Source organism: Pelophylax lessonae (genome assembly GCF_965119305.1).
Source record: "Pelophylax lessonae genome assembly, chromosome: 12".
Taxonomy (NCBI): Eukaryota; Metazoa; Chordata; class Amphibia; order Anura; family Ranidae; genus Pelophylax; species Pelophylax lessonae.
Genome location: NC_138779.1, coordinates 212,068,575 through 212,096,272, shown reverse-complemented (window position 1 = coordinate 212,096,272; position 27,698 = coordinate 212,068,575). Strand labels below are relative to the sequence as shown.

Sequence of the window (27,698 nt, the reverse complement as noted above, 5' to 3'; positions counted from 1 at the left end):
ATGGGATCAGATGCTGCTGAGGACAATGTGGAAAATGCGGATAACAATTCAGCAGATTTGGACGAAGGTGATGGAGAAGTAGAGTTTTCCATGTTTCTCTCCTCCAGTACAAATGTATATTTGCTGTACAGGTTATAAAGCTTTGTTAATAATTCTTATTTTTGCTAATTTTCTGAATATTTTATAAATGTTTTCCCCATGAAACATCCTAATGATGTCTGCAGTTTTTCTATGATTACTATAAAATAAACACCAGTTAGTAGGGCCCCCATTCTGCCCCTTTTACGGAACACAGAACCAAGTATCATTTTGAAGCAATAAGTATTTGTATGGAATTTGCTAATGTCGAATAGATAAGCAGTAGCATAGTTACCCTGCAGTCAACAACAATAGATCCCCCAGCTGATAGGGAGGGGCAGTCCTCCTGTAGGGGGCCTGGGCACACAGGGGGGCCCCAATAGCATGGGGAATTGGTGCGGTTGGGTGGATGGGCAATTACAGAAGGAAGCCCTGTGCGGCTCTCTGCACCATCTGAAAGCCAGTTTCTCCCCCCTCCTGCCAGCTTTCAGCTGCTGCAGGGAGAGACACAGACACAGGGCATCGTTCCTGTAATTGCTTCTCTGACACCGATCCCCCTCCCTGTTCTGCCTGCTTCTGACCACCCCCCTTCTTCCCGTGTGCCCCCTTCCACTGTGCTGCCCCCCCCCCCCCCCCTCCCGTAGTGCTGCAGGCTTTCCTGTCCTGTAGAAAAATAACAATTTTTAAAAAAAAAAAAAATAATAATTAAATATAAAAAATTATTTTAAGAAATTGTAAAATAAAAGATAAGAGGTGAAGGTATTCCCCCATTCTGCCCCTTTTACAGAACACAGAACCAAGTATAATTTTGAGGCACTAAGTATTTGTACGGAATTTGCTAATGATAAAATAAGCAGTAGCATAGTTGCCCTGCAGTCAGCAACAATAGATAGCCACTGATAGGGGGGGCAGGGAGGGCAGTCCTCCTGTAGTGGGCCCGGGCACACAGGGGGGCCCCAAAAGCATGGGGAATTTATGCGGTTGGGCGGAGGGGCAATTTCAGAAGGAAGCCCTGTGCAGCTCTCTGCAGCAGCTGAAAGACGGTTTCTCTCCAGCTCCTGCCAGCTTTCACCTGCTGCAGGTAGAGACACAGACACAGGGCATCATTCCTGTAATTGCTTCTCCGACACCGATCCGCTTCACTGTTCTGCCTGCTTCTGACCCCACCCCTTCCCGTGTGCCCACTTTCACTGTGCTGCCCCCCTTCCGTAGCGCTGCAGGCTTCCCCGTCCTGTAGAAAAATAACAAATTTAAAAAATAATAATAATTAAACATTAAAAAATATTTTTTTTTTTAAATTGTAAAATAAAAGAATTGTTAACATGTTTTACATTTAACAAAAAGTTATACAAAAAATTGAAATCAAAATTAAAAAAGGGCTAATTCACACAGGTTCTCTGTTATGTTTGTATCCACTAATAATGATTTTAGTGTATATTTAATGAAAATATTGTCTTGATTAATTCTGGGGGGGGGGGCTGCCAGGTAGGCTGTATGGGGGCCCCATGATTTCTAACAGCAGCCCTGCCCCCAGCAGCAATAGACCACCCAAGCAACAATAGATCCTGCAGAAAAATATCACCCCCCCTAAAACCAAAAACTACAGATGCACCCAGCAACAATAGATCTCCCGGCAGCCAGCGTCAATAGACCCTATAGCACATGCCAGCACCCCATGCATATTGCATACATTTAGTTCTGGAGGTGCCAGGATCTGCACCCCCCCCCCTGCATTCCTGATGAAAAAGAGCCCTGGCAGTTACTGAACTCACAACATGACATCAAATCAATACAAAATTACCAATACCAAGATACCAAGATTTCCCATATTCTCCACGGTGGGTGTCCACAACTTTACACTTCAGTAACCCAGAGCAACCATCCAAAAATATATCTAAGGTAGATGTAGGATCGTTTAAATGATATTGGGTTGGGTGTTAGAAGTTGCTACTGCAATTTCTGTATCATCACTGTATCTTTATATCACACTGATAAATAAGCACATCTTAGTAACCAGCAGTAAAACAACGGCATTTCTGAATCTATGGTTATTTCATTATAATATTTGATATTGCACAAAATGATGTTTGATCTTTGCTTTAGATCTTCTTTACCCATATGGATCCGCTATCGACACTGCCAATCCAAAGGAACTTGATGGAGGATCTCCAATAATATATTCTTCCAGACAAATTCCACTTTTTGGAAGAATTTACTCTTATCTTTATGTAAGCATCATGTACTGTATCATATATTTCGAATTTGATGTATAAAACATGCTTAAAAAATTAACAAAATACAATGCTCTTGCAGATTTGAAAGGAGGCTTCACTCTTCAGCCCCCCGGAAGGTTTTACCCCCTTTAATGACCAGGCCATTTTTTGCGATTCGGCACTGCGTTATTTTAACTAACAATTGCGCAGTCGTGCGACGCTGTACCCAAATACAATTGATCTCCTTTTTTCCCCACAAATAGCGCTTTCTTTTGGTGGTATTTGATCACCTCTGCGTTTTTTAGATTTTTCGCTATGAGTAACAATTTTGGAAAAAAAAAACACAATATTTTTAACTTTCTGCTATAAAACATTCCCAATAAAAAAAAATAAAATGTTATCAGTTTAGGCCAATTTGTATTTTGCTACATATTTTTGGTAAAAAAAAAATCCCACAAAGTGTATTTGAATTGGTTTGCACAAAAGTTCTAGCATTAACAAACTACAGGATAGATTTTTGGACTTTTTATTTTTTTTATTGGTAATGGCAGTGATCAGCGATTTTTAGCGGGACTGCGACATTGCGGTGGACAGATTGGACCCCTAACTGACATTTTTGACACTTTTGGGGGGACCAGTGACATTACTACAGTAATCAGTGCTAAATTACCACTTCAGCCCCGGAAGGTTTTACTCCCTTGTTGACCAGGCCATTTTTTGAGATTCTGCACTGCGTTACTTTAACTAACAATTGCGCGGTCATGCAACGCTGTACCCAAAAACAATTGATGTGCTTGTTTGCCCACAAATAGAGATTTCTTTTGGTGGTATTTGATCACCTCTGCTGTTTTTAGATTTTGCGCTATAAACAAAAAGAAAGCGACAATATTGAAAAAAAACACAATATTTTTTACTTTCTGCTATAAACATTCCCAATATTTTATTTTTTTTTTAAATCTAATGTTTTTTATCAGTTTAGGCCAATTTGTATTTTGCTACATATTTTTGGTTAAAAAAGAAAATCCCAAAAAGTGTATTTTAATTGGTTAAAGCGTTTACAAACTATAACGGGATAGATTTTTGTACTTTTTATTTTTTTTTTTATTGGTAATGGCAGCGATCGGAAATTTTTTACAGGACTGCGACATTGGACAGACAGATCGGACCCATAACTGACATGTTTTTACACTTTTGGGGGGACCAGTGACATTACTACAGTAATCAGTGCTAAATAATATGCACTGTTATAAATGACACTGGCAAGGAAGGGGTTAATACTGGGGGTGATCAACGGGTTAAATATATGCCTACTTGTGCTTGCTAACTGGGGGGGTGGGATCTGTGACAGTCAGAGAGAGATCAGTGTTTCAGCTTAGCTGAAACACTTAATCTCTCTCTGCCTGTCTGACAGAAGATCCGCCTGCTTTGTTTACATAGGCAGGCGGCTCTTCTGTCAGTGTCTCTGAAGATCGCGGAAGGCGGGTGGTGATTGAGCCCGCTCCTCCCGTGGTCTGACTCCCGCTGTGTATAATCACAGCAGAAGCTTGGCTCAAGCAGCGCTCGCGCTCCGCCGAGACTGTGTGCACATAACCACGTAGATCTACGTGATTATGCGCAGCCGAGCCACCCTGCCGCCCTGCCGCCTGCCGCCCGGCCGCAGTAAATCTGTGTGGGGCAGTCAGCAAGTGGTTAATGCTGTCCAATGGTTATACACTTATGTCAATTGCCATTCCTGTACTGTGTATTGCTGTGGGTGCAAAGACATTCTTTCCAATTTTCTCCTTCACAGGTGAATAATAATGGTCTGTTATCATTCAGCTCATCAATCGGTCAATATACACCACAAGCTCTTCCTGTTGCATTTGGTAATCCATTCCTGGCCATCTTCTGGACAGATGTAGATAATAGAGTAGCGGGTGATATATATTACCGTGAGAGCACCGATCCCTCTCTTCTGTCCCGGGCCACCTCCGATATCAGAACTTACTTCCATGGTGTGAATTTCACAGCTCGGTGGGTGTTTGTAGCCACATGGCACCGAGTTGCGTATTTTGGATCTACAACAAACAGGGTAAATATATTACTATGATGCCATTTTCTTTAAGTTACAGCAATTGTTGTTTTCTAAATTTTAAAATGTCTTTCAGAGGTTTTGTCTTCAACATTTATTTGTTGTATTTACAGGTGAACACATTTCAGGCCATCCTCAGTACCGATGGAAATCAGACCTTCCTTCTGTATAATTATGATGATATTCAGTGGCCGAGTATTTATGCCTATGGTTACTACCAACATGGACCTTTGACATTGGTGAGCATTTATCTTTATGCTTAAACTACAAGCTTTTGAATTCACTGGAAAATTTTAAAGAAGATATTCACTGGCCAAGTATGCATATGAATGGTTCACCCAAAGATGGACCTTTGGCAAGCAGATCACTTGATCATGTTGAGCAACATTTTTCTCCTATGGTTACTGCCAACATGGACCTTTGGCATTGGTCAGCAGATCTGTTTCTGCTTAAACTGCAAAGGTTTAGAATTCACTTGAAAATGTCAAAGAAGTATAATTCCATCAGCTAAGCACTGGAAAGAAACACATTTAGAAACTGTAATCACATGGCTTTGTTTATCACTCTAACAACTCTTAACGATAACACGATGCCTAACCCCCATCCTGCCGCAGCATCCCAGGCCTTTAAGAGGTTATAAATCAGTGATGGCGAACCTTGGCACCCCAGATGTTTTGGAACTACATTTCCCATGCTCATGCACTCAGCAGTGTAGTTGAGCATCATGGGAAATGTAGTTCCAAAACATTTGGGGTGCCAAGGTTCGCCATCACTGTTCTCAATGCTATTAGGCGGAGGTGGTCATTATGATCATGTGACCGCTATCATTGGCTGCTGCAGCGGTTGCATGTTTGGATAGCTCCCAATCTCAAGTATGCATAAGGAGCTTTCCAGTACCCACCAGTAACTGTGCTGGGGGCATGCAGGGTGTGCTCTGTTAGCACAGAAATGTTTACATTTGGGATGCATATATGCGGCCTCTCAGTGATAAAGCCCACCTGTCGAGATGCCGCATATATGTGTAAAACCTGTGGGAAGAGGTTAATAGCTTTGCTGGTGAACATAGCCATGTCAACGGTCCATTGCTTTGTTTATAAACAAAGAGGGTTGCAAAGAAATCCAAGAGTAAGGCTGGCCATACATGGATCAGTTTTTTTTTTGGGGTTAAACTGGTTTAGTAACCAAAGGACTTGGAGGATGGTTAGCCAACATTATAGAATATTTGTACCATAGACACATCTTACAATGTGTTATATTTATCTTGCTTTTTTTTAATTGAAATAGTTAAACATTTAAGGAATACGTATCACCAAAGTCCCTTTTCTGGCTAAATAAAGGTCTTTATGCCCTTTTCGACTTTGATCAATAGATAAAATTAATACAGTGATGATTTCAGTGTAATTTACATAAACAATTCTTTAAAAAATGTTCTTGAACTGCTTAGGCTGGACTGAACAGCGGCTATAGGACAGGATACTACACACTCCCAGGATCCCTCACACTCTCTGTAGCCAATTTATCATCTACAAGCAATGTCAATGTAACCGGACGTTGGGCATTTAAAGTGGACCAACTACATCCAGAAGACATCAATGGAAATATAGGTGAGGTTTCACTGTGGTAATAAAATAAATATCATGTGAGCAGATCTATTTTCAACAGAAAGTTTATTATTATTTATTATTATTATTATTATTTTTTATGCTAATGTTTATATATATAATTTTATTTAAATTTTTTTGTAAACTGTACATTTACACTAATATATAGGTGAGGTTTCACTGTGGTAATAAAATAAATATCATAAATGAGGTTTCACTGTGGTAATAAATAAATATGTGAGCAGATCTATTTTGAACAGAAAGTTTATTATTATTATCATTTTTTATGCTAATATATATATATACATATGTTATATATATATATATATATATATATATATATATATATATTGTGAGGGATTAGCTCGGTGGTAGGCGTATGGGTGACCCCTTTGGGGGTGCGTTTTCACAGAGAGATAGCCGAGCAGAGGTTGAAAACAAGACTGATTTATTCATGCAATTTACTTCACACAATTGCAAGCGTCAAAACAGCCAAAATAAAATAAAAGACAAAATAAATCCTTGCCTCTGTGGGTGGCTACCTTCTCACGCTGGAACCTACCTAAGAAGTCTTCCCAACCTACTGTTGGGCCGACACTGCTGATCCTACAGCAGACACTCAAATGTCCATTTGTTTGCTTTTCACACAGCACAAACATTGTCCATTGAACATGTCCCTTTGTTTTCTTTCACACAGCACATGTTCATTTATAACAGGATCCTTTACTCTTCAGATTCTTCACATTGAACACAGTTCATTTAACAGGTCCCTTTACTCTTCACACTCTTCACATGGAACACTTTGTCTTCTCACCTTTGGAGACGTCTTCACTCGTGGTTACCCTCCTTAGCTTCACATCGCTGTAGGGGGTCTTCTCCCATGCTCACCAGCTTGTCGGGAGGCACACATCCGACTGTCCCCCTCTCCCAGCCCACACGGCGACAGGAGGCAGCAGTCCTTCTCCCATGCCCACACGGCGTCGGGAGGTACACGTATGTCTGCCTTCCTCTCCCAGCCCACACGGCGACAGGAGGCAGCACTCAATAGATTTTCTCTGGACAAATTATAGAGGCCTTGATCTCCTCATTCTGAACAGCTGAATGGTTTTCAACTTCCTGCTGGCTCTTTTTGCAGCCAACACCCTATAGTATCAGTGAACTTTTCAAAGCAGGTGGGAATGTGTCTCCTCTCAGTGACTACATTCCCAGATTTACCTGACTTCCTGTCACATACCCCCCCCTCTTGTTTCAACCCTAGGGTTGGGACACATATTTCCAGGCACGCATGTGTCAGGCACTGCTGACTCACTGATAAGCCTCCTATTATCCTCAAGCTTCCGGATGAAACTGTTTCTGTCATCTTCACTGACAGATTTCTCATAAATGCCACACAGTTTGTCTCTCATCTCATATACACATTCTTCAACTGCATTTTTGGCATAATTTTGCTCCTTCTCGTTTCTGTCATCTTCATTGACAGCTTTCTCATAAATGTCAGACAGCTTGTCCCTCATAACCGTCTGTCCAATCCACCATGGAGGACCGTGATCCATAGGCAACTCAATTGGGCTAGTCTTAATGTCTTCAACATTCTTAAGACGCCTCTCTCTGCAATCCATAAATGTTTTCCACAAAACTTTGAGAACCTTTGCTTCACTAAGCTTTGTTCCAAGTAGGGACTCTTGACATCCCTCTGTGACTTGAGTTGCCTCTCCATACAGCTGTACACAATCATTGACTTTTTGTTGTAAAAGGGAATGATCTTCCTTCTTGAGCTTTGCTTGCTCTAAGATGCTGTGCAGAGGATTTTCCAATTGAGACAACAGGCTGTCACACATTTCTTCAAAGTGACCCCTGTTCCTTTTCCCAGAGACATCAATATCATTCACCAAACATTTCATATTCATAGGCAGATCTGAAGCATTTGCACTCATCCACTTCTTAAACTTTTCGCCCTCCTGAGCGAGTCGCAGTAAAGGCCTACTATTTGATTTGATATTCAGTTTATATTTCTTGCCAAACTCTTCACAGAAGAAGCCAACCAGAACATCATCAACTTTCCTTCCACCAACATAGGGGTCAAAGGCAACAACACAGTTGAACCCAGCGATCTGGGTGGTATCCATTATAGACCTCCTCTCTGCATCAGTGAAGAAGCATGGAACTGCAACACATTCTTTTACAGGTTTCTTCAATGCACTTTCTGCTGAACTATTTGACCGCTCAAGGTCACCTAGTTCTTTTTCTCTATCTGAATTCCACATGGAATGCATCTCAAGATCACGATCAAACTTCTGCCACCCGTCTTTCACCAGTTCCATTTTGGAAACACTCCCTGAAAGGCACTTATTCATTTGCTTCACGTTTTCACCAACAGCCTTAGTTTTCTCCACTAGGTTTTCAGCCTGAACTGAGAAATCACCACATTTCTTACTCAGCTCCTTTGTTTGCTGAAGTTCTAATGATACATTTTCCAATGCTTGAAGTTTTTGAAGGAACGGTTTATTCCAAAGGGGTGATTCAAGCCACATGTCGTCACATTTCTGAGGCTCACTCAGGACAGACCCCAAAACACTGATCCTTTTAAAAACTGCATCAGGCACACTATCCCCTCTTTGGGACAGATCCTCTGTTGCCTGGAATTCCTCTTCCAGTTCCTGCAACGGAATCTTCATCTCTTCTACTTGCTGTTCTAAGGCTCGCTTAGACTTTTCTAGCTCCTGAACGCTTTTCACAACATCATCCTTGGAGCTGACCAATTCTTCCATTTCTGTACGCAGCTGTTTAACACTTTCTAGTTCAGCCTTACACTCTAGAGCTTCCTCCAAAGAGCGAGCCAAGAACAGGGCTTTGCTCTCGTTATCACGCACCTCCGTTTCTGCACGTGCGCGTTCTTCTGCATATTTTGCAGACACAGTCTTCTCTTCACCAAGCATCTGATCAAACTTCTTTTTCACATCTTCAACACACTGTAATGAACCAACGCTTTCTTCCATGCGTTTTTTCATATCCGCTATCTGAGCTTGCAATGTTGCGACTTGCTCTGATAGGTTTTTCTTTGCTTCCGCCTCCTCTTTTAATTGTTCCAGGAAGCCATTTTTCTCATCTTCCATTTGTTTGAGCTTTGTGCTAAAACTCAGCCTTTGACACCTCTCTTCCTGTAAGAGTTCCTGCGTGTCTTGCAGCTGCGATTCCAAGATAGAAAAATCTTCCGCAATTTCTCTAGATTTGCTGTCTGCTTGAGAAAGCTGATTTGTAACATTGTCCAACTCAACCTGCAGTCGGTTTGCCTTCTCTGACAGCTTAGCACACAATCGGTCACCTTCTGACACCTTGACTTGCGATTCCAGAAGCTGTGCCTCTACTTTTTCCCTCTTATGTTCACAATCTCCTTTTCCCTGCATAAGAGCCTTCACCTCATTGGCTAGCATCTGGGAATAAGAATGTAATTCTGCCACACAGGCTTCTTTCTCCTTTAACTGCTGCTGGACACGTTGGGCTTCCCCTTTCCAACTTTCACAGTCCGCACGCCATTCATCTACCACATTGCTCAAAGTAGTGAGCTCATACACAGTACTCAGTAATTTAGCCTCTCTTTCACTTTTCTCTTTGTCGCTGAGAGACAATGTCGCTTTCAGAGCAACATTCTGTTCCTGCGACTCCTGCAGGTCTATTTTTGTAGCTCCCAAAGACTGAAGACTTTTTTCCAGCTGATTACGCAACTCCAACATATCAGCCATACTTTGCTTCTGCAAAGTCTGAATTTCACTTTCCTTTTCCATGAGGATGGTATCTTTCTCCATTATAGTCTCTCTGCGTTTTTGCAACTCGACCAAAAGAAGAGCAGTGGATTCTTCCCACTGTAACACATGAGACTTGAGTAGTTCATTCATTTCCTGCAAGTTTCTATGCTCCATTTTAAGCAATTCCAAGGCTTGTTCCTTTTCTTCCATTTTCCGTTGCAAGGCATCCAACTCAGCCCTGCACACATACTCGGTTTCCTCCAAACCGATGGCCTCCATTGGCTGCTGGCGTCTCTGTTTCCAGCCTGCCATGCTCTCTTGATGAGCCTTTTGTTGAGCTGCAAAGCTCTGCTGAAAATCCGCATTTGCCTGCTGTTGAGCTGCATTTGCTTGCTGTTGAGCTGCATTTGATATAATCAGATGTTTCAACATCTCCTCCATTTTGAGTTTACTTTTCATCTGAGCACACTGCGTCTCCATAGCGGTTTCATCAGTGTTGCTAGGGACAACAACCTTCCTCTTTAGTAGACTCTCTTTAGGCATGGATGGGGCTGGTTCAGACGGCAACATCCCCTCCATCCATAGAATCCGGTCTCTCATTTCATCTATCTTTGCATTCTTCAGGCGTTTTGAACGCCCCATCTTCAATAACTCCACAAACAAATTTTTCACAGTCCAGCAAAAATTTTTCAGACCACTGTCTCTTTAACACATGTAGTTTTTCTCTCTCTCTTGCAAGATCTCTTTTCCTGCACACACAGTTTGTGCAGTCACTTGCACCAGACACAACAAAGTTCATCAAATAATTTTGAGACCGCTGTCTCTTTAAAACACTTTTTTTTTTCTGTCAGGATCTTCTCTCCTGCACACATAGATTGTGCAATCTCATGCACCAGACAAAGTTCATCAAACATTTGCACTTCCTTGCAGGGATCTTCGCTTCTGCCCACTGCATACCTCCACCATATGTGAGGGATTAGCTCGGTGGTAGGCGTATGGGTGACCCCTTTGGGGGTGCGTTTTCACAGAGAGATAGCCGAGCAGAGGTTGAAAACAAGACTGATTTATTCATGCAATTTACTTCACACAATTGCAAGCGTCAAAACAGCCAAAATAAAATAAAAGACAAAATAAATCCTTGCCTCTGTGGGCGGCTACCTTCTCACGCTGGAACCTACCTAAGAAGTCTTCCCAACCTACTGTTGGGCCGACACTGCTGATCCTACAGCAGACACTCAAATGTCCATTTGTTTGCTTTTCACACAGCACAAACATTGTCCATTGAACATGTCCCTTTGTTTTCTTTCACACAGCACATGTTCATTTATAACAGGATCCTTTACTCTTCAGATTCTTCACATTGAACACAGTTCATTTAACAGGTCCCTTTACTCTTCACACTCTTCACATGGAACACTTTGTCTTCTCACCTTTGGAGACGTCTTCACTCGTGGTTACCCTCCTTAGCTTCACATCGCTGTAGGGGGTCTTCTCCCATGCTCACCAGCTTGTCGGGAGGCACACATCCGACTGCCCCCCTCTCCCAGCCCACACGGCGACAGGAGGCAGCAGTCCTTCTCCCATGCCCACACGGCGTCGGGAGGTACACGTATGTCTGCCTTCCTCTCCCAGCCCACACGGCGACAGGAGGCAGCACTCAATAGATTTTCTCTGGACAAATTATAGAGGCCTTGATCTCCTCATTCTGAACAGCTGAATGGTTTTCAACTTCCTGCTGGCTCTTTTTGCAGCCAACACCCTATAGTATCAGTGAACTTTTCAAAGCAGGTGGGAATGTGTCTCCTCTCAGTGACTACATTCCCAGATTTACCTGACTTCCTGTCACAATATATATATATATATATATATATATATAATTTTTATTTTACATTTTATTGTAAACGTACATATATATATATTAGCATAAATAATAATAATAATACTAATACACTTTCTGTTGAAAATAGATCTATATATATATATATATATATATATACATATATATATATATATATATATATATATATATATATATATATATATATATATATATATATTCGTGTAAATATACAGTATGTTTACAATAAAATGTAAAATTATATATATATATATATATATATAAATTTATTTCAATTTTTTTGTTAACATACTGTACATGTACACTAATATATATATATATATATATATATATATATATATATATATATATATTATTTATTACAATTTTTGTGAACATACTGTACATTTAGAGTTGTTTTTGCAGAGTTTACTTACTTATATGACCAAATCTGAAGTAACAAATTACAAGGGAAAGTATTGTATATTTTTCTGCATGCATATTTAGAGTTATGGTATTAGCGATTACTTTAACTTACTTTGGGTATGGTGTATATATTTAAATGAGCTTCTGTTTTATTCTATCAAATGTAAATTATTATAGGGTTAGACTCTAAATTAAAGGAAGATTAAATACTGTATTTACTCTGCCTACCTGCTAAAAAGCTGCTGAGATATCAGCCACACAGGAAGGCATTGTTTTTCATAAGACAGCAAACTTACATTGTGAAAAATGTGCTGAAGTCCAAGTGAGTAATGGCACTGCCCTTTCAGTATAATTAAAATAGTAGGTTTGATAATGCTTAAGCCTGCGACTGCTGCCCTCACAATGAATCACTACCTAAAGGTGGTGTCCCATAATGTCCAAACGTGCTACTGTGCAAGTGAGTATTGGCGCTGCCTAGATTAAATCAATGAATATGACTGCTGACTTCACTAAAAATTAGCCCCTATCAGTGGCATCCACTCATAGGGTGCAATAGAGTATTACTATGAATAAATAAAACCTTGATACAAGTGAGAAATCAAATAAATATAAAAAGTGACAAATTCCCTAAAGTGCTAGAGCAAATGAAGTGTCAGCTTATACCATAAATACAGTAGATGCTCCCCGTGATAAGATACAAAAATTAATATACAACATCTAAGTGCACTGTGCTTCAGAAATAAGGTGCACATAGAAAAAGAGAGGAAGATAGAGAAAACAAGTGGGAACAATTATCGGGAATAAGGCAAGGCAGAAGGAAACAATATAATAGGATGTGTAGGAATGTTACCAAGAAAGTAAAACAGCTTCATTTAAGTCTGGGGGAAGCATCTTGGAAATCCAAGGTTTCCAAGAATTTATTCAAAGTGCCATTATCCAAGGCCGACATCTTGGCATGTATCATCAAAATGTTTACTTGTTGTTTAGTTTCACAAAAGTTTAAGGAAGAGGATTTCCGTGCTTTGGCAATAGTCTGTTTAGCGGCTGTTGCATAAGGAGATTAAACTGAGTGCGTGTAACAATGTATGGTTTTGCATTTAAAAGTGCAGTCATTGGGTCTAGCAGTAGTGGCATATCAAACAGCTTAGAGGTCAGTTTGAAAGACTTCTCCCCAAAAAGAGGAAACAATCGGGCATAATGTTCTAAGCAGGGGCGTACCTACAGGGGTTGCAGGGGTTGCAGTTGCAACCGGGCCCCATGCTCCAGGGGGCCTGCGCAGCTTCCTTGCACACCTGGATAAGAGGGGTGCTGGGGGCAGCATGTAGAGAAATCACTGTCCTCCTTTTTCCTCCTATAGTTGCAGGAGGAAAATGGAGGAGATTAGTTCCTCTGTATGCTGCCCGCCACTCTTCCTATCCAGTTCACTTGTGTTCTGCTGTCTCTGGGCCCCTGTGTGCTCCCCAGTGGGAGGAGCCCCAGCCTTGAAGGGAAGTGCACCCGGCTAGGGGTTCGGGGGGCCCTTCATGGTTTCTTGCACCGGGGCCCTGAAGGTTCTAGTTACGCCTCTGGTTCTAAGGAAATTCAAATATGATTAAAAAGTCTATCTGCAAAATATTCTCAGAGGACATAGTGTGTGCCTTTCTTGATCCTTGCCCATTTTACCAAAACCAGAAAGCGGTAGGTGAGTTAGGAGGTTGTGTGTACGAATGTTTAGGTATGTATTTTTCTTTCTAGATAACTCTACAGAAAATGAAAATTCCACTGATATTTCATTGACATCGACAACTGGACCATTCACCGCACGCACCACAACTATTACCTCTCCTTTCATATTGTCTTCAGGTAACACCAATTTGCAAACAATTTCTAAAGTAGTGTAAACAAGGCTTGAGGGATCCTGAGATCTTTTCAGTGATACATGATCTGCAATGACTCTTCAGCTGCTCCAACAGATTCTGTGTAACATTTTCCACCTATGGAACGATTATGTTTGCACATGTATTCTTCTTAATCAATGGTTATATTGTAGACACAGTATATTCTTGGATGGGGAAGTCAGTTATGATTTTTCTTTTGATCAGATCTGCTCTACCCATATGGATCTACAATTGATATTATCTGCCCAAAGATAGATGATGTAGGATCTCCAAAAATATTTCATTTCAGTGAGAGTCTCCATCTATTTAGGAGGCTAGAGTATTATTTTAGCACATTTAGGCTTCTAAGTTTATGATTATAATGTAAATATATTAATGGGTGGAGAATTAAGTTATGATTGTTCTTTTGGTCAGATCTTCTTTACCCATATGGATCTGCAGTTGATATTATCAGTCCAAAGATAGATGATGGAGGATCTCCAAAAATATATTCTTCCAGAGACATCCCACTGTTTGGGAGAAAGTACTCTTATCTCTATGTGAGTATGCTGTTTAAATAAAATATCTTTCTACAAACTTTTTCCATTTTCTAACAACCGCCATTTGAAAATGAGACTTCACCCATAGAAATTCTATTCTCAGGCCATACACCCAGTTCCCTTTTATAGATAATTAGGCACCATTCCTCAAAAATGATACATTGCTACATGTGGCTACACTTATTTTCTTCTCAATTTTCTCCTTCACAGGTGAATAATAATGGTCTGTTATCATTTGTATCATCAATCAGTGAATATGCACCTCAAGCTCTTCCTGTTGCTTTTGGAAACCCGTTCCTGGCTATATTCTGGGCTGATATAGATAATAGAGTAGCCGGTGATATATATTACCGTGAGAGCACCGATCCGTCTCTTCTGTCCCGGGCCACCTCCGATATCAGAACTTACTTCCATGGCGTGGATTTCACAGCTCAGTGGGTGTTTGTAACCACATGGCACCAAGTTGCGTATTTTGGTAAAGCTGATGGTATTTTGGTGAGTTACATATTATGGTGAACCAAACAAGATGAGGGAGAAGACATTTCTTTTAAATAGCTATACCAGCTGATTTGCTTCACCATTGTTGACGTTGTTTTAAACGTGCATTTAGATTTTTAGACCCTAAATGATAATTTTCTGTACTTTCAGGTGAACACATTTCAGGCTGTTCTGAGCACCGATGGCAATCAGACCTTCCTTCTGTACAATTATGATGACATTCAGTGGCCGAGAACACAAGGAAATGGTTCCTACTATGATGAACGTTTGGCATTGGTGAGAAAATCATCAGCCTGTGAATTATACATTTAACATTTTTTTAATGATTAAAAAAATTAAAATAAATTTCTTTTGGCATCAGAAACTGGTACAAAAAACAAAAATTGGGCCAAAAAAATGTCTTTTTTTAAATGACAAATAATGTAGCTGATGATGTTTAAAAATCCAGTTCTTGCCAGTGCCTGGAGTCTAGCGCTGTCTTCCTGCAGCCGGTTCTTCTTGCTGCTGTCGGTCCCAGGTATCTTGATTACATGATTTAGCTATAGCTTCCTGTGGAACCAAATCTGGCTTCCCACTGAACATGTTTATGTATGGTCCTGCAGCGTCCTGAGATGTGATGTGTTTTAGGAGGCTGCGGGAGGAAAGGTGGTGGGACAAAGTGTGGTTGTCCTCCCCTAGGCGAGGATTTCAGAAGTGGGAGTAGGTACCAATAAAAATCAGTACTTTCTCCTCCCTCTACCTGTAACTCAGTAACAGGCTGGAGGGAAGGAGAGAACCAGCAGTACTTCACTTTTTGAGTGAAGTCCCACTTTTACAAATATATCTAAACCCAAGAATAAAAATGTAATATATGGGAGTTTACCAATCATTTTTTTTGGACTGTTTTGCTTTTATTTTAATATGGCGATCCTGCCAGTAACACACTTCCTGTTCTACAGTGACAACACTTACTCATCGTACGTTATCTATGGAGGAGCAGTGTTGTCACCCTGCGGCAAGAAGTGTCTTAGGACTACAGATTACCTCTCCCCTTCTCCATAGCATAGCAGAAAGGTGTTCTATAGATCGAAGAGAGAACTCAGCAGGTCTAATAGCAATATTTATGTCAGGAATCTGCAGCAGGGATGGCCAAACCTGCTTAGCTACACTAGGAAACTGAGACCAGACTATATATAGTAAAATCAATTTATTAAATGTAAAACCAAAGACATCCAAAAACCAGAAAAGCAGAAACACTGCAAACATAAAGATACAAGTGAACCATACCTATATACCAAAATACCTAACAAGCAACCTAACAAAGTAACAAAAGCCTAACTAATCAACTGCTTATGTACAATATATATAAAATAGGAAACACAAAAAAACAGGGTAAAACTGTCGGTGCAGGGAGCAGATGGGAAGGGTTAACTAAAACTGGGATAAGGAACAGGGAGGAGTAGGAACAAGGCAGCAGGGTTCAGGGTATAGGTACAAGGCAAAAAGCACAACAGGAGGAACAGGATAAACGGCTAGCAGTATCTGGAAGAAAAGCAAAACACTGGAGCTAGGGTGAAATGTATAAGAGCAACTAAATACCCTACCAGCAGCCAGCATCAGATAGAAACAAATTACTGGGATTTGCTGGCTGCTGGGAGACACCCACTGGTGGACACCGGGACTATAACCTTCCACTCTAGGCAGCACAGTGCCACCAGCAGGTGATTCAGGTCCTGACAATTTGAAATTACACTGCATGGTGTGCAGGACAGAGGACAGCATTTGGGTTTCTGGCAGGATAAACATGCTTACACTTATCAAATGGATAAAACAAAACAAATTGAATGAGGTATTTAGCAAACCAAAAAGGAACAAATAAGAAATGTGGGCTTGCATACACTTTATAACAGATAAGTGAATGCCTGAGTGGAGTATCTTCTTCTTAATTGGATAGCATCCTCTGACATTTCAGTCAGATAAATCAAGCCAAAAAGCAGGCAGTGTGCTGTCTCATTAGCTGACTCACGGTTCTCTGGGATTTGTCTCATATAGTCCTTGTACTTTGTACGTCAGAAAACAAAGTTAAAATAACTTTTTTTTTTTAAGCTCACTAATTATTTTAGTTTTGATGGTTTGAAGAGGGGTTGACAATGTGAACTGCTGATGGTTGTCACCTGTACAGGTTTTCGGCCATTAAGCTGTATACATAGCCAACACTTTTCTTTTTTTTTCGTTTTTTGTAGAGTAGGGAGGAAATAAAACCCGTGCTGGGATATTTCTTGTTGCACATGTCCTGCTGGGGAAATTTTCCCTTACTACATGCCCTGGAGACGCAACAGAAATTTCTCCAACACGAGGGATATTCTCATTTTAGACAGTTGCCACCAGAACATGTGTCCCCATTGAAAGATTTCTCCTCACATTGCTTGTTATAATATAATGTGTCCTTATGTTTTACAGGCTGGACTAAACAGTGGATATGACACAGGATACTACACACTCCCAGGATCTCTTTCATTAGGCATTGCCAATTTAGCAAACACAAGTAATGTCAACTTCACTGGACGCTGGGCATTTAGGGTGGACCAGCTGCATCCTGAAGATGCCAATGGAAATATTGGTAGGGGTAAATTCTGCTTGGAACTGTCTCTGTTAGATTATGTAATATTAATTTGTTATAACCAATATAGCCGGCTCATCAACACCATTATTACTGACAATTACCCTTCCTTGACTCGTTTGTTTAATTTTCATCAAGTGATAAACCCAGACTGGTCAAATTCTGGTGCCCGGCTGTCATAAACTTTGCAACAGATATTAGAAACAAACAAATTAAATTAAAAATCTGCAGTCCATGACTTATAAATCAATACGGTCAATTTACTAAAGACAAATAGCCTGTTCACCTTGTAAGGGAATTTACCGCAGAACTTAGTGAATGAGTAGCATGCAGAATTCCGGAATATTGCTGCTCTCCTTGGAATCTTTATTGATGGATTGAAATGGCATCACAGATATAACAAGAACATTAAAAAGTAATGCCTTTTGCGCTAAATTCAGCACCTACTCAAACCTCAGGATTGAGGAAGCGTTGAATTTAGCGCGAAACACTTTACCTTTTAACCTTCCTGTCATTTCCGTAATGTCATTTTAATTTGTGAAAGAGATCAGCTGCACACCTTCGCTGGTCCAATAGGTTTATTGAAACATGTATAAAACTGCCACTAGGACAAGGACACAGACCATGGAAAGGTTGACGCGTTTCACACTGACAATGTGCTTCTTCAAAACACGTTGTCAGTGTGAAACGCGTCAACCTTTCCATGGTCTGTGTCCTTGTCCTAGTGGCAGTTTTATACATGTTTCAATAAATCTATTGGACCAGCGGTGGTGTGCAGCCAACTTCTTTCCCAAGTTGTATACATGAATGCGAGGCGGAGCTAGCACCCAGTCCCACCTATCCTCAGGACTACACCTCTCACCTAGAGCAGCCAATTGGCCTCTCTGTTTTCCCTATGTTATTTTAATGCTTCAAAAATTTACCAAGGAGTTCAGCAATATTCCAGATTTGTGCATGCTACTGAATCTCACAGAAGAGCGGTGCAGTACCCTGAGTTCCAGTTCACAACATGTGAGAGTCGGCCACTGACCAAGAGCGGCATTACTTTGGCTTCACTAATCCGAACTTAAGTGAATGAGATGAGTCTCTGCTGACTTCCATCATCCAATCATGTGCAAGAAAAAATGTATTTTTGCACATGATTGGGTACTCTTTGCAAAGTGAAACTTCATCACCTTTACTAAGTTCTGTGGTAATTTCCTTTGCAAAGTGCAACTTCCCTTGCAAAGTGAAAACCCTTTTTGCCCTTAGTAAATCAACCCCCATATGATTACTTTTATTTTAAATTAAGATGGTCAGGCTACTTCCTGAAGATGCCAGTGAAAAAATAATATTGATAATATTCTGCTCAGAATTATCCGTTAGTTATTCTAACAATAGCTCCATAGTAAATGATATAGCAGATACAGTACATCACCACCATCGGTTTTGACAGTTGTTCTTTCTTGACTCAATTGTTTAGTTTTCATTTGGTAATGAACCTAAACTGGCCCACGTCTGATGCCTTCTGGCATAAACTTTGTAAGATAAACAAATATATACATTAGCAAATCTTCAGTCCATGACCTATGAGGTCAATGTGACCAGTCCTTTGTTTTGATAACTTAATTGATTTCCAGATCACTATTTAGTAGAATCAGGACGATGGGGCATTATTAGGATTTCTTCATCTTCATAAGACTCTGGGGTTATTTTTGTTAGGATTAGAGAATGTTCATCTTTAACATGTTCATCCTACTTGGTTAATAAGATGACACAACCATCCTGTTGCATTTATTAACCATGTGCAAGGGAAATTATATATCATTTATATGTACTAACACTTATTCCAGGGAGTTATTAGCTTTATAACTTCTGGATCAACTGCATGTTTAGCAGCGATGGGCCGAAAACCAAACCCCCTCCCCCATTTCGGTTTGCACCAGAACTCCGGAACATGGAAAAAGTTCAGACCAGAATCGCAAACCCTAATAAAGTCTATAGGACCCAAACTTGAAAAAGCAAAAGTCCCTATTTTTAAGGCTTATATGCAAGTTATTGGCCATTTAAAGGGTATGGGAGCCCGGGCACTGCCATGTATCAATGCAATTTTTTTTTTTTTTTAAATAAATTTTAAAGGAGCAGTGATATTAACCACTTTAGCCCCGGAAGATTTTGCTGCTCAATGACCAGGCCACTTTTTTCAACTTGGCACTGTGCGACATTAACTGACAATTGCGTGGTCATGCAATGCTGTACCCAAACGAAGTTTATGTCCTTTTTTTTCCCACAAACAGAGCTTTCTTTTGGTGATATTTTAACACCTCTGCACTTTTTATTTTTTGCTATATTAATTTAAAAAAGAGCGAAAATTTTGTGAAAAATTGACATTATCTACTTTGACTGTTAAAAAATATCCAATATATTCAATTTTTGTCATATATTTAGGCCAAAATGTATTTAGCTACATGTCTTTGACAAAAAAATTCTCAATGAACATATTTTTCTCCACTTTAAGATTGGAAGATTTTACCCCCTTCCTGACCAGGCCATATTTTGCGATTCGGCACTGCTTTACTTTAACTGGCAATTGCGCAGTCGTGCGATGATGTACCCAAATGAAATTTATGTCCTTTTTTTTTTTACACAAATAAAGCTTTCTTTTGGTGGTATTTGATCACCTGTGCGATTTTTAATTTTTGAAAAAAGAGCGACAATTTTGAAAAAAAAAAACAATATTTTTCATATTCTGATATATAACATTCCCCCCCAAAAAATTTCAAAATCAAAATTTTTTAACATTTTAGGCCAATTTGTTTTCTGCTACATATTTTTGGTAAAAAAAAATTGCAATAAGCGTATTTTGATTGGTTTGCGCAAAAGTTATCGCGTTTGATAACTACGGGAAAGATACATGTCATTTTTATGTTTTTTTTTTACTAGTAATCTGCTATTTTTTGCGGGACTGCGACATTGCGGCGGACAGATCGGACCCCTAACTGACGTTTTTGACACTTTTGGGGGGACCAGTGACATTACTACAGTAATCAGTGCTATAAATATGCACTGTTACTGTAATAATGACACTGGCAGGGAAGCGGTTAACACTGTTGGGGTTAAATGTATGCCTCATTCTAACTGATGTGTGTGGGGGGAGGGGGTTCTGTGACACAGACACAGATATGGCAGGTTCAGCTATGCTGAATCCTGTGATCTCTCCCTGTCTGTCACAGCGTAGATCCGCCTGTTTTGTTGACACAAGTGGGCGGATCTTCTCACACTTGGGGAAGAGAGGTGGCAATCGGCACCTCTCCTCCTGAGGCCCGACTCCCGCTGTGTCTAAACACATGCGCGCCGCCGAGACCACTAGGAGTCCAGCGACGTAGGTCTACGTCACTGGACCCAGAGGACCTGCTGTGCTGTAGTAGCAGCACAGTGAGCAGTCGGCAAGTGGTTAATGATGTTTAAAGTGAAAAAATAAAAATGAAAAATTCCTTTACCTATAGTGTGCGGGGGGTCCCCTTAGTCTGCCTGCAAAGTGGTGCATCTGTACCGTATATAGAACCTGCTGCAGCAAAACTGACATATTTAAACAAAAAAAATGACATTTAAATTGATTTTCCTGGCACAATCTTTGTCGGCAATACAAAAAAAAACCTTTGCTGGCAATACAAAAATGTAAAAAAAAAAAAAGAAAAGTGGTGTATTTCCCCCCCCCCCCTCCCTCCAATCCATACCAGGCACTTTGGGTTTGGTATGGACTTTAGGGGAAACCCATGCCAAAATAAAAAATAAAAAATGCAGTGAGTCACCCCAAAATCCGTACCAACCCTTAGGTCTGGTATGGATTTTAAGGGGAACCTCCATGCCAAAATTAAAAAAAATGGTGTGGGACCCCCCAAAAAATCCACACCCTTGTCCGAGCATGCATTTGGCAGTCGGTGATGTCACATGGGGGCAGTGCCACCAGGTGACATTGCCAGTAGGCTCCACCCCTTACTTTCTTAAGAATTGTCAGACGGCAGAGAAGGCAGATGTCAGTAGCTGTCGTCGTGGGTGGAGCTATTTTTTTTCTTTTTTGGGGTCCGGCGGTGTGGCTGGCATTGTGATTGATGATGGATCTACATCAGGGAAAATAGTTCTTTTTATTTTAAATAAAGGAATCGTTAAAAACTATGTATGTTTTTTCTTCTTTTTGACTCTTTGACACCCCATACTTATTCACATGTGGGTTGGGATCTGGAGGTCCCCTTGTTAAAGGGGGATCACAGTTTCCGATAAGCCCCCTGCCCACACACCCCTACAACCACTGCCCAGGGTTGTGGGGAAGAGGTCCTTGACCCCATCAACATGTTTGGTGAAAACCTGAATGGCGCAGTTCAGGACTGAACCGATGCTCGGCCCGAACCTTTGCCCATAACTAGTGTTTAGGAATCTGTAGATGTGAGTTTTCAGTTTTTTTTTTTTTTTTGTGTATTGGTTGGTCTTAATAGATATATGTTCTTTGGTAAGTGACATTTTTTTTTACCTCTGAGATGGGACCATTTGGAATCCTTTGGGTGAGTCTAATGAATGGCTGGACTTATGTAGGTCTGGGTGATTTACCAATCCCGCTTTTGCCTATCGATACGTAAACAACTAATAATCATGACAAGTATCCATTATTTTAGCAAAAACTGTAGAGGCATATCTTCAATATTTGAATTTTCAGGTATCTTTTTTTCACAATAAAGGGGATAGCTTATATTGTTTATTTCTTTTTTCAGATGAGGCAACTGGAACTACAGCAAACTGGACCACAGCTACACCGAACAACACAGCTGGACCTCCAACCACTTCTTCAGGTGCTAATTAACGAACACTACAATTTTACAATCCACAGTGCAGTAAAAAGCCAAAAGATATGGAGGGAGTTAAAAATACACTGAAAAGTGGGAGCTTGAAAAATAAATATGCAGAAACCTACCAGAATCCCTAGAACACAGCTGGGTAGAGTTCAGATGGATACAGTATATAGTTCTGATTGATAGTTTTGATTGATAGTTCTGGAACTATCCACACAGCTGTTTGCATTAGTGAAACTGTGTAATTGCCTTACAAATACTCAATATAATTGATTGGCGCATACATCAGAAGGAGGAAACGTCAGTTGGTGTGTCTAGGGGTCAAGAGCCACACTGGAGCAGAGATTCTTGCAGCTCTGCATGGGCAGGCCTGGAGGTGGTTCATGCCATGCTAGCTGGAGCCATGAATGGTGGTGTGTCTGCCCCAGGGGCCCCTGTCCGCCCCAGGGAACAGGGAAAATTGACACATGTGTCATGCTTGGCACATATCCTCAATTTGGTGGTGCAGCATTCTTAGATAAGTACCCAGGGTTGGAAGATCTGCTGAAGTGGGCCAGAAGAGTCCGTAGACATTTCAGGCGGTCATACACAGCCAGTGCTCAGTTGGCTGAGATTCAGTAGGAATTCTACCTGCCCATAAACCCCTTGATTTGTGACATGCCTACCAGGTGGAACTCGGCTTTGGCAATGCTGCAGCAGCTGCACATGCAGCAGAGGGCCATCAATGAGTACCTGTGTGAGTATGGTACAATGACAGGCTCAGGACATGCTCTGCTTTTTTTCCCCATGCCAATGGCTGCTGATAAAGGATGCATGCACTGTACTATTTCCATTTGAGGAGGCCACAAGGATAGTGAGCCGTGACAAAGAATACATCAGTGACACAATCCCTGCTTACTGATGCCTAATGTGAAAGCATAAAAATGAGAAATAACAATAGAAATTAAAAATTCCTTTCAATATAGTGTCTGGGGGGTCCCCTTAGTCTGCCTGTAAAGTGGCACATCTGTACCATGTATGGAACCTGCTGCAGCAATAATGATATTTCTAAAGCCAAAAAAAATTACATTTTCCCTGCAAGCTTTCTTTATTTTGTAAATAATGGCTTTGGGGTGCCAATCCATATGCTGAGGTCACAATGTACGGCACTGGGAACAAGATTAGAGATAAATTCTGGTGTCTCTTTTGCAGATTTTGGATAGAAGTAACAGGTGCAGAAAAATTGGTCTTTGTGTGTCGATGGTGCCTTCACACTGTAACACTATAGAGATGAAAAAAGAATTGGCCTTGCTGTCAAAATGTAAAGGATTTGCACCTGTCAAACAGGTGCAGAAAAATTGGTTCTTGGGTGTTGATTGTGCCCATGAAAGCAATTTTCAGAATTAAGGGTTTTTAAGGTGCCATTATAGAGAAAATCTCAAACAATATTTAAAATTCCAAAATTTTATTAAACATATTTAAATGAATCTCATAAAAGACAGTTGTCTCTAGCATATGACAGTATTCCAAACATCCTCGATTTCATTAGATAATCATAGCTTCTTCAGGAGGTTAGTCTGGATATTGTTCACATAAACTAGTAATAAATATACATAATTACTCATTGTATAATTTTCACAAAATAATCACAATGTCTATATGCAAAAAAAAATATCTGACATATATTGTATGACATAACAAACAAATGTGCTTACAATTACCAGGTCCATACATTGTACCCCGCTTAATCCATACACCTCCCAAATTTTCAAGGGTTACCCTCTGGAATTTGAGACCAGATGAAGGACAATTAGGATTTTAACTAGGAAAGTGCCTGTGATAATGAATATCAGTATACCATAAGGAGCATTAGAAGTCTGAATTAAAGCACCTGGGGAAAACATAAGAATTTTACTATTTTACTGGAATATAGAGGACAAATTATAACTTTTTACTCTCATTCCTATAGTGCCTGATTGTTCCAAATATTTCTTACATAATTAAACCATTAGAGTAATTACCTTGAATCAATCCTGCTCAATCAAGGATTGCAAACCTGCAGTTCCTTAAACAGCCACAGGACACAAACAGTATCAAAGAAATGATTTCTGAGTACTTAGGTGCCAATGAAACCTACACCAAAAAATTTCTTCCAGATGAAATCAACACCCACAAAGCAAGGCAGCCTGGACAGTCTTTTAGAATTTCGAGATCCAGAAAGCACCTAATCAGTGACATCAGTATCAGGGACTTAATAGCTACTGCTAATCCAGGACTGAATAATTTGTGAAAAATGTCAGCCGGTCCACAGAGTCTGCAGACAGATGCGCTCTTTTATCTGTCCCAAAACCTACGTCATGGTGTGAAACACCTCTGGTCCTGCCCCTGCAGAGCTGCAAGCATCTCTGCTCTGGTGTGGCTCCTGTCCCCTAGACAGACCAGCTGAAACACTGCAGGGCACCTTGTAGCCTGACTCATTGAATAGCTCTTTGAACGCTTAGGGGGGTTATGATTCATAAAACAATTCAGCAGTAGGGATGGGTGAACAGTTCGGCCTGAGCATGAATTTGGGCCAAACATTTGACTGTTTGGCTGTTCGCGGAACACCCGAATTAGCAGGTTGTTTGCCCCAACGAACACCCTGCAATGCACTGAGCGCTGCACAGTGCATTCTGCGTCCTAATTGGGCAAAACTTTGGCAAATCAGGGCGCAGTGTAAGCTGGTTTTTATTGAGCGGGGCCAGGAAGCCATGAGTCCTCAGCTGTCAATAGGTTTCTCCGCTGACAGCTGAACAAAAAAAAAAATTTCAGTAAAAAAATAAAGAAATAAATAACCTGGGGTCCTTCCCCCTTAGTCCATACCAGACCCAAAATCAGCCCAGTATGCACCAGTCTGTGATTTCAGAATGGAGTGGAGCCAGTTGGCCCCGCCCCTTATATATATAAGAAATGTCAAAGCGCAGAGGAGGCATTCGGCGGGAGGCCTCCCAGGAGGCAGGAACATTTTTTAATTTTTTTATTTTTCGGGCCGGCGATGCGACGGGCGGCAAGATTGTCGATGGATTTATATCAGGGGAAACTATTTTTTATTTTTTTAATAAAGGATTTGTCAAAAACTTGTCTCTTGTGTTTATTACTTTTGGACACTTTTTTGGGTAATAGGGTAGGGGTACTATGTACCCGATACTAATTCACATGAGAGGGTGGGATCTGGAGGCCCCCTTTTTACAGGGGGCTTCCATATTCTGATAAGACCCCTGCCCACAGACCCCCACAATCACAGGTCAGGGTTGTGGGAAAGAGACCCTTATCCCCATCAACATGGTAAAACCTACCCTGATAAAACTGACACTAAAGTAAAAATTAATGGTCGCACTACACTCACGCTGCACTATCACTATATTCACACTAAACTGACACTAAAGTAAAAATTAATAGTCGCACTACACTCACACTGCACTATTACTAGATTAACACTAAACTGATACTCTACACTGACAATAGCACACTTTAGGACACAAACTCACTGGTAGCACTGAACAGGGCCCTGTTCTATCTCTATCCATGCCAATATCACACTGCAAATGGCCACTGTAAAAATAATAGTTTTATAGAGTGGGGTGGGACTAAGAGCAATGAGCCATGATTGGATAGAGTCATCATGACAGTATCCAATCATGGCTCTGACAGTGCACTGTGCCCTGATTGGGCAAAGGCTTCATTGCTTCAGCCAATCAGGGCTTCCAATGCACTGTGTGGTGAATTGGTGCAATGTAGTTGTTCGGTGGGCCAAACAAACAGTTGAATAGCCCGACAATTTGGATGTTCACTGAACGGGCAAACAGCTGATGTTCGACCCAAACTCATGCTCAGGCCAAACTGTTTTCCCAACTCTAGTGTACATGTTTGATTTGAGGGCCATTAGATTAATCACTTGCCCACAGCGTGCCACAGTTTTACTGCGGAAGGCTGGCTCAGCTGCGTGAATCGATGTAGGGGTTTGTCGGTTCGCAGCAGTGATCCTGGGGGCACAGGGTGTAAACACAGCTGATCGTTGTTTCTAAAAATGATCACAGAGCACCTGTGATCCTTCTATATAGGATCACAGGTCTCTATGATCATTTCACAAGTCCCTCCCCCCACAGTTAGAAAACAATCCCCTAGGCTCACAAGTAACCCTTTTATCACCCACTAGATTAACCCCTTCCGCAACAGTCTCATAATTAGAGTAACAGCGCATATTTTTTGCACTGATTACTGTAGTAATGTCACTGGTCCCCCCAATAGATTCAAAAATGTCAGTTAGGGGTCCGATCTGTCCGCCGCAATGTCACAATCCTGCTAAAAATCGCAGATCGCTGTCATTACTAGTAATAAAAAATAAAAATGACATAAATCTTTCCCCTAGTTTGTAGACGCGATAACTTTTGTGCAAACCAATAATAAAAATATTTTAATAAAAATATGTAGCAGAATACAAATTGGCCTGAAAGGATGAAAAATTTTGATTTTTCATGTTTTTTTTTTCTGGGAATGTTATATAGCAGAATGTGAAAAATATTGTTTTTATTTTCAGAATTGTCGCTCTTTTTTTGTTTATAGCACAAAAAATAAAAATTGTAGAGGTAATCAAATACCACCAAAAGAAAGCTCTATTTGTGGGGAAAAAAGGGACATCGACTTTATCTGGGTATAGCGTCGCAAGACCGCACATCTTTCCATTAAAATAATGCAGTGCCGAATCCCAAAAAATGGCTTGGTCATTTAGGGGGCAAATCCTTCCAGTCCAGCACTGGTTAAAGGATATCTAAACCCCAAAACAAAACTATAATATATTGCAGATCACTAATCCTTAGATGTGGTGGCTGCATTAATTTTCTTTTTTTCAAGCTATGTATATTTCTGCAAGTACAGAAAATACCAGTTTATCCAGATAGAAATCTTATGTCCTCTCAAATCTCAGATTTCCCATATTTCATTATTATTTTCTTTTTCGGATATGCTTTAAGGTATTCCTTGGAACTCAAAAATTGTTTTCTATTTTTGTCACAGTGCGACTTTCTACCACTAGAGTGAGCACAAGTCCTTCCAACACAAGTACTCAAACAAGGAACTCAACGTCTGCGGTGACAGGTGCAATTTCTCAACCTACACCTCCCGGTGAGTGCCTTCTCAAAATATACTTTTCTTTAACAGAAACATGGTTTATGTATTATTATATGACCAAGTGAGTACTCATTGCTCCATGGGTTAATAAACACAATTTAAGCGCCCACATACAAATGTTGGTGATGTGTTTACCATCTACTATAAAATGTATTGTAGCTATAAGCCTAACCATGGAGAACTTACCATCTCTTGTGCTTACAGTGTGTATCAACTCTAAGAAGGAACTCCTCTTTTTCGGTCCCTTT

The 27,698-nt window shown here is 40.5% G+C and overlaps 1 protein-coding gene across 1 annotated transcript; it reads left to right on the top strand.

Moving 5' to 3' along the window:
- Positions 1 to 22,316, top strand: LOC309568352 (uncharacterized protein; the record flags this gene model as incomplete). The annotated part of the gene is made up of 11 exons (XM_082274015.1): positions 1 to 67; positions 2,182 to 2,306; positions 4,081 to 4,362; positions 4,476 to 4,601; positions 5,807 to 5,966; positions 13,704 to 13,811; positions 14,261 to 14,385; positions 14,596 to 14,880; positions 15,037 to 15,159; positions 17,323 to 17,488; positions 22,228 to 22,316. The coding sequence occupies 11 exons, from the start codon at positions 1 to 3 to the stop codon at positions 22,314 to 22,316; spliced, it is 1,656 nt and encodes a 551-aa protein (XP_082130141.1).
- Between the last annotated feature and the right edge of the window lie 5,382 nt (positions 22,317 to 27,698).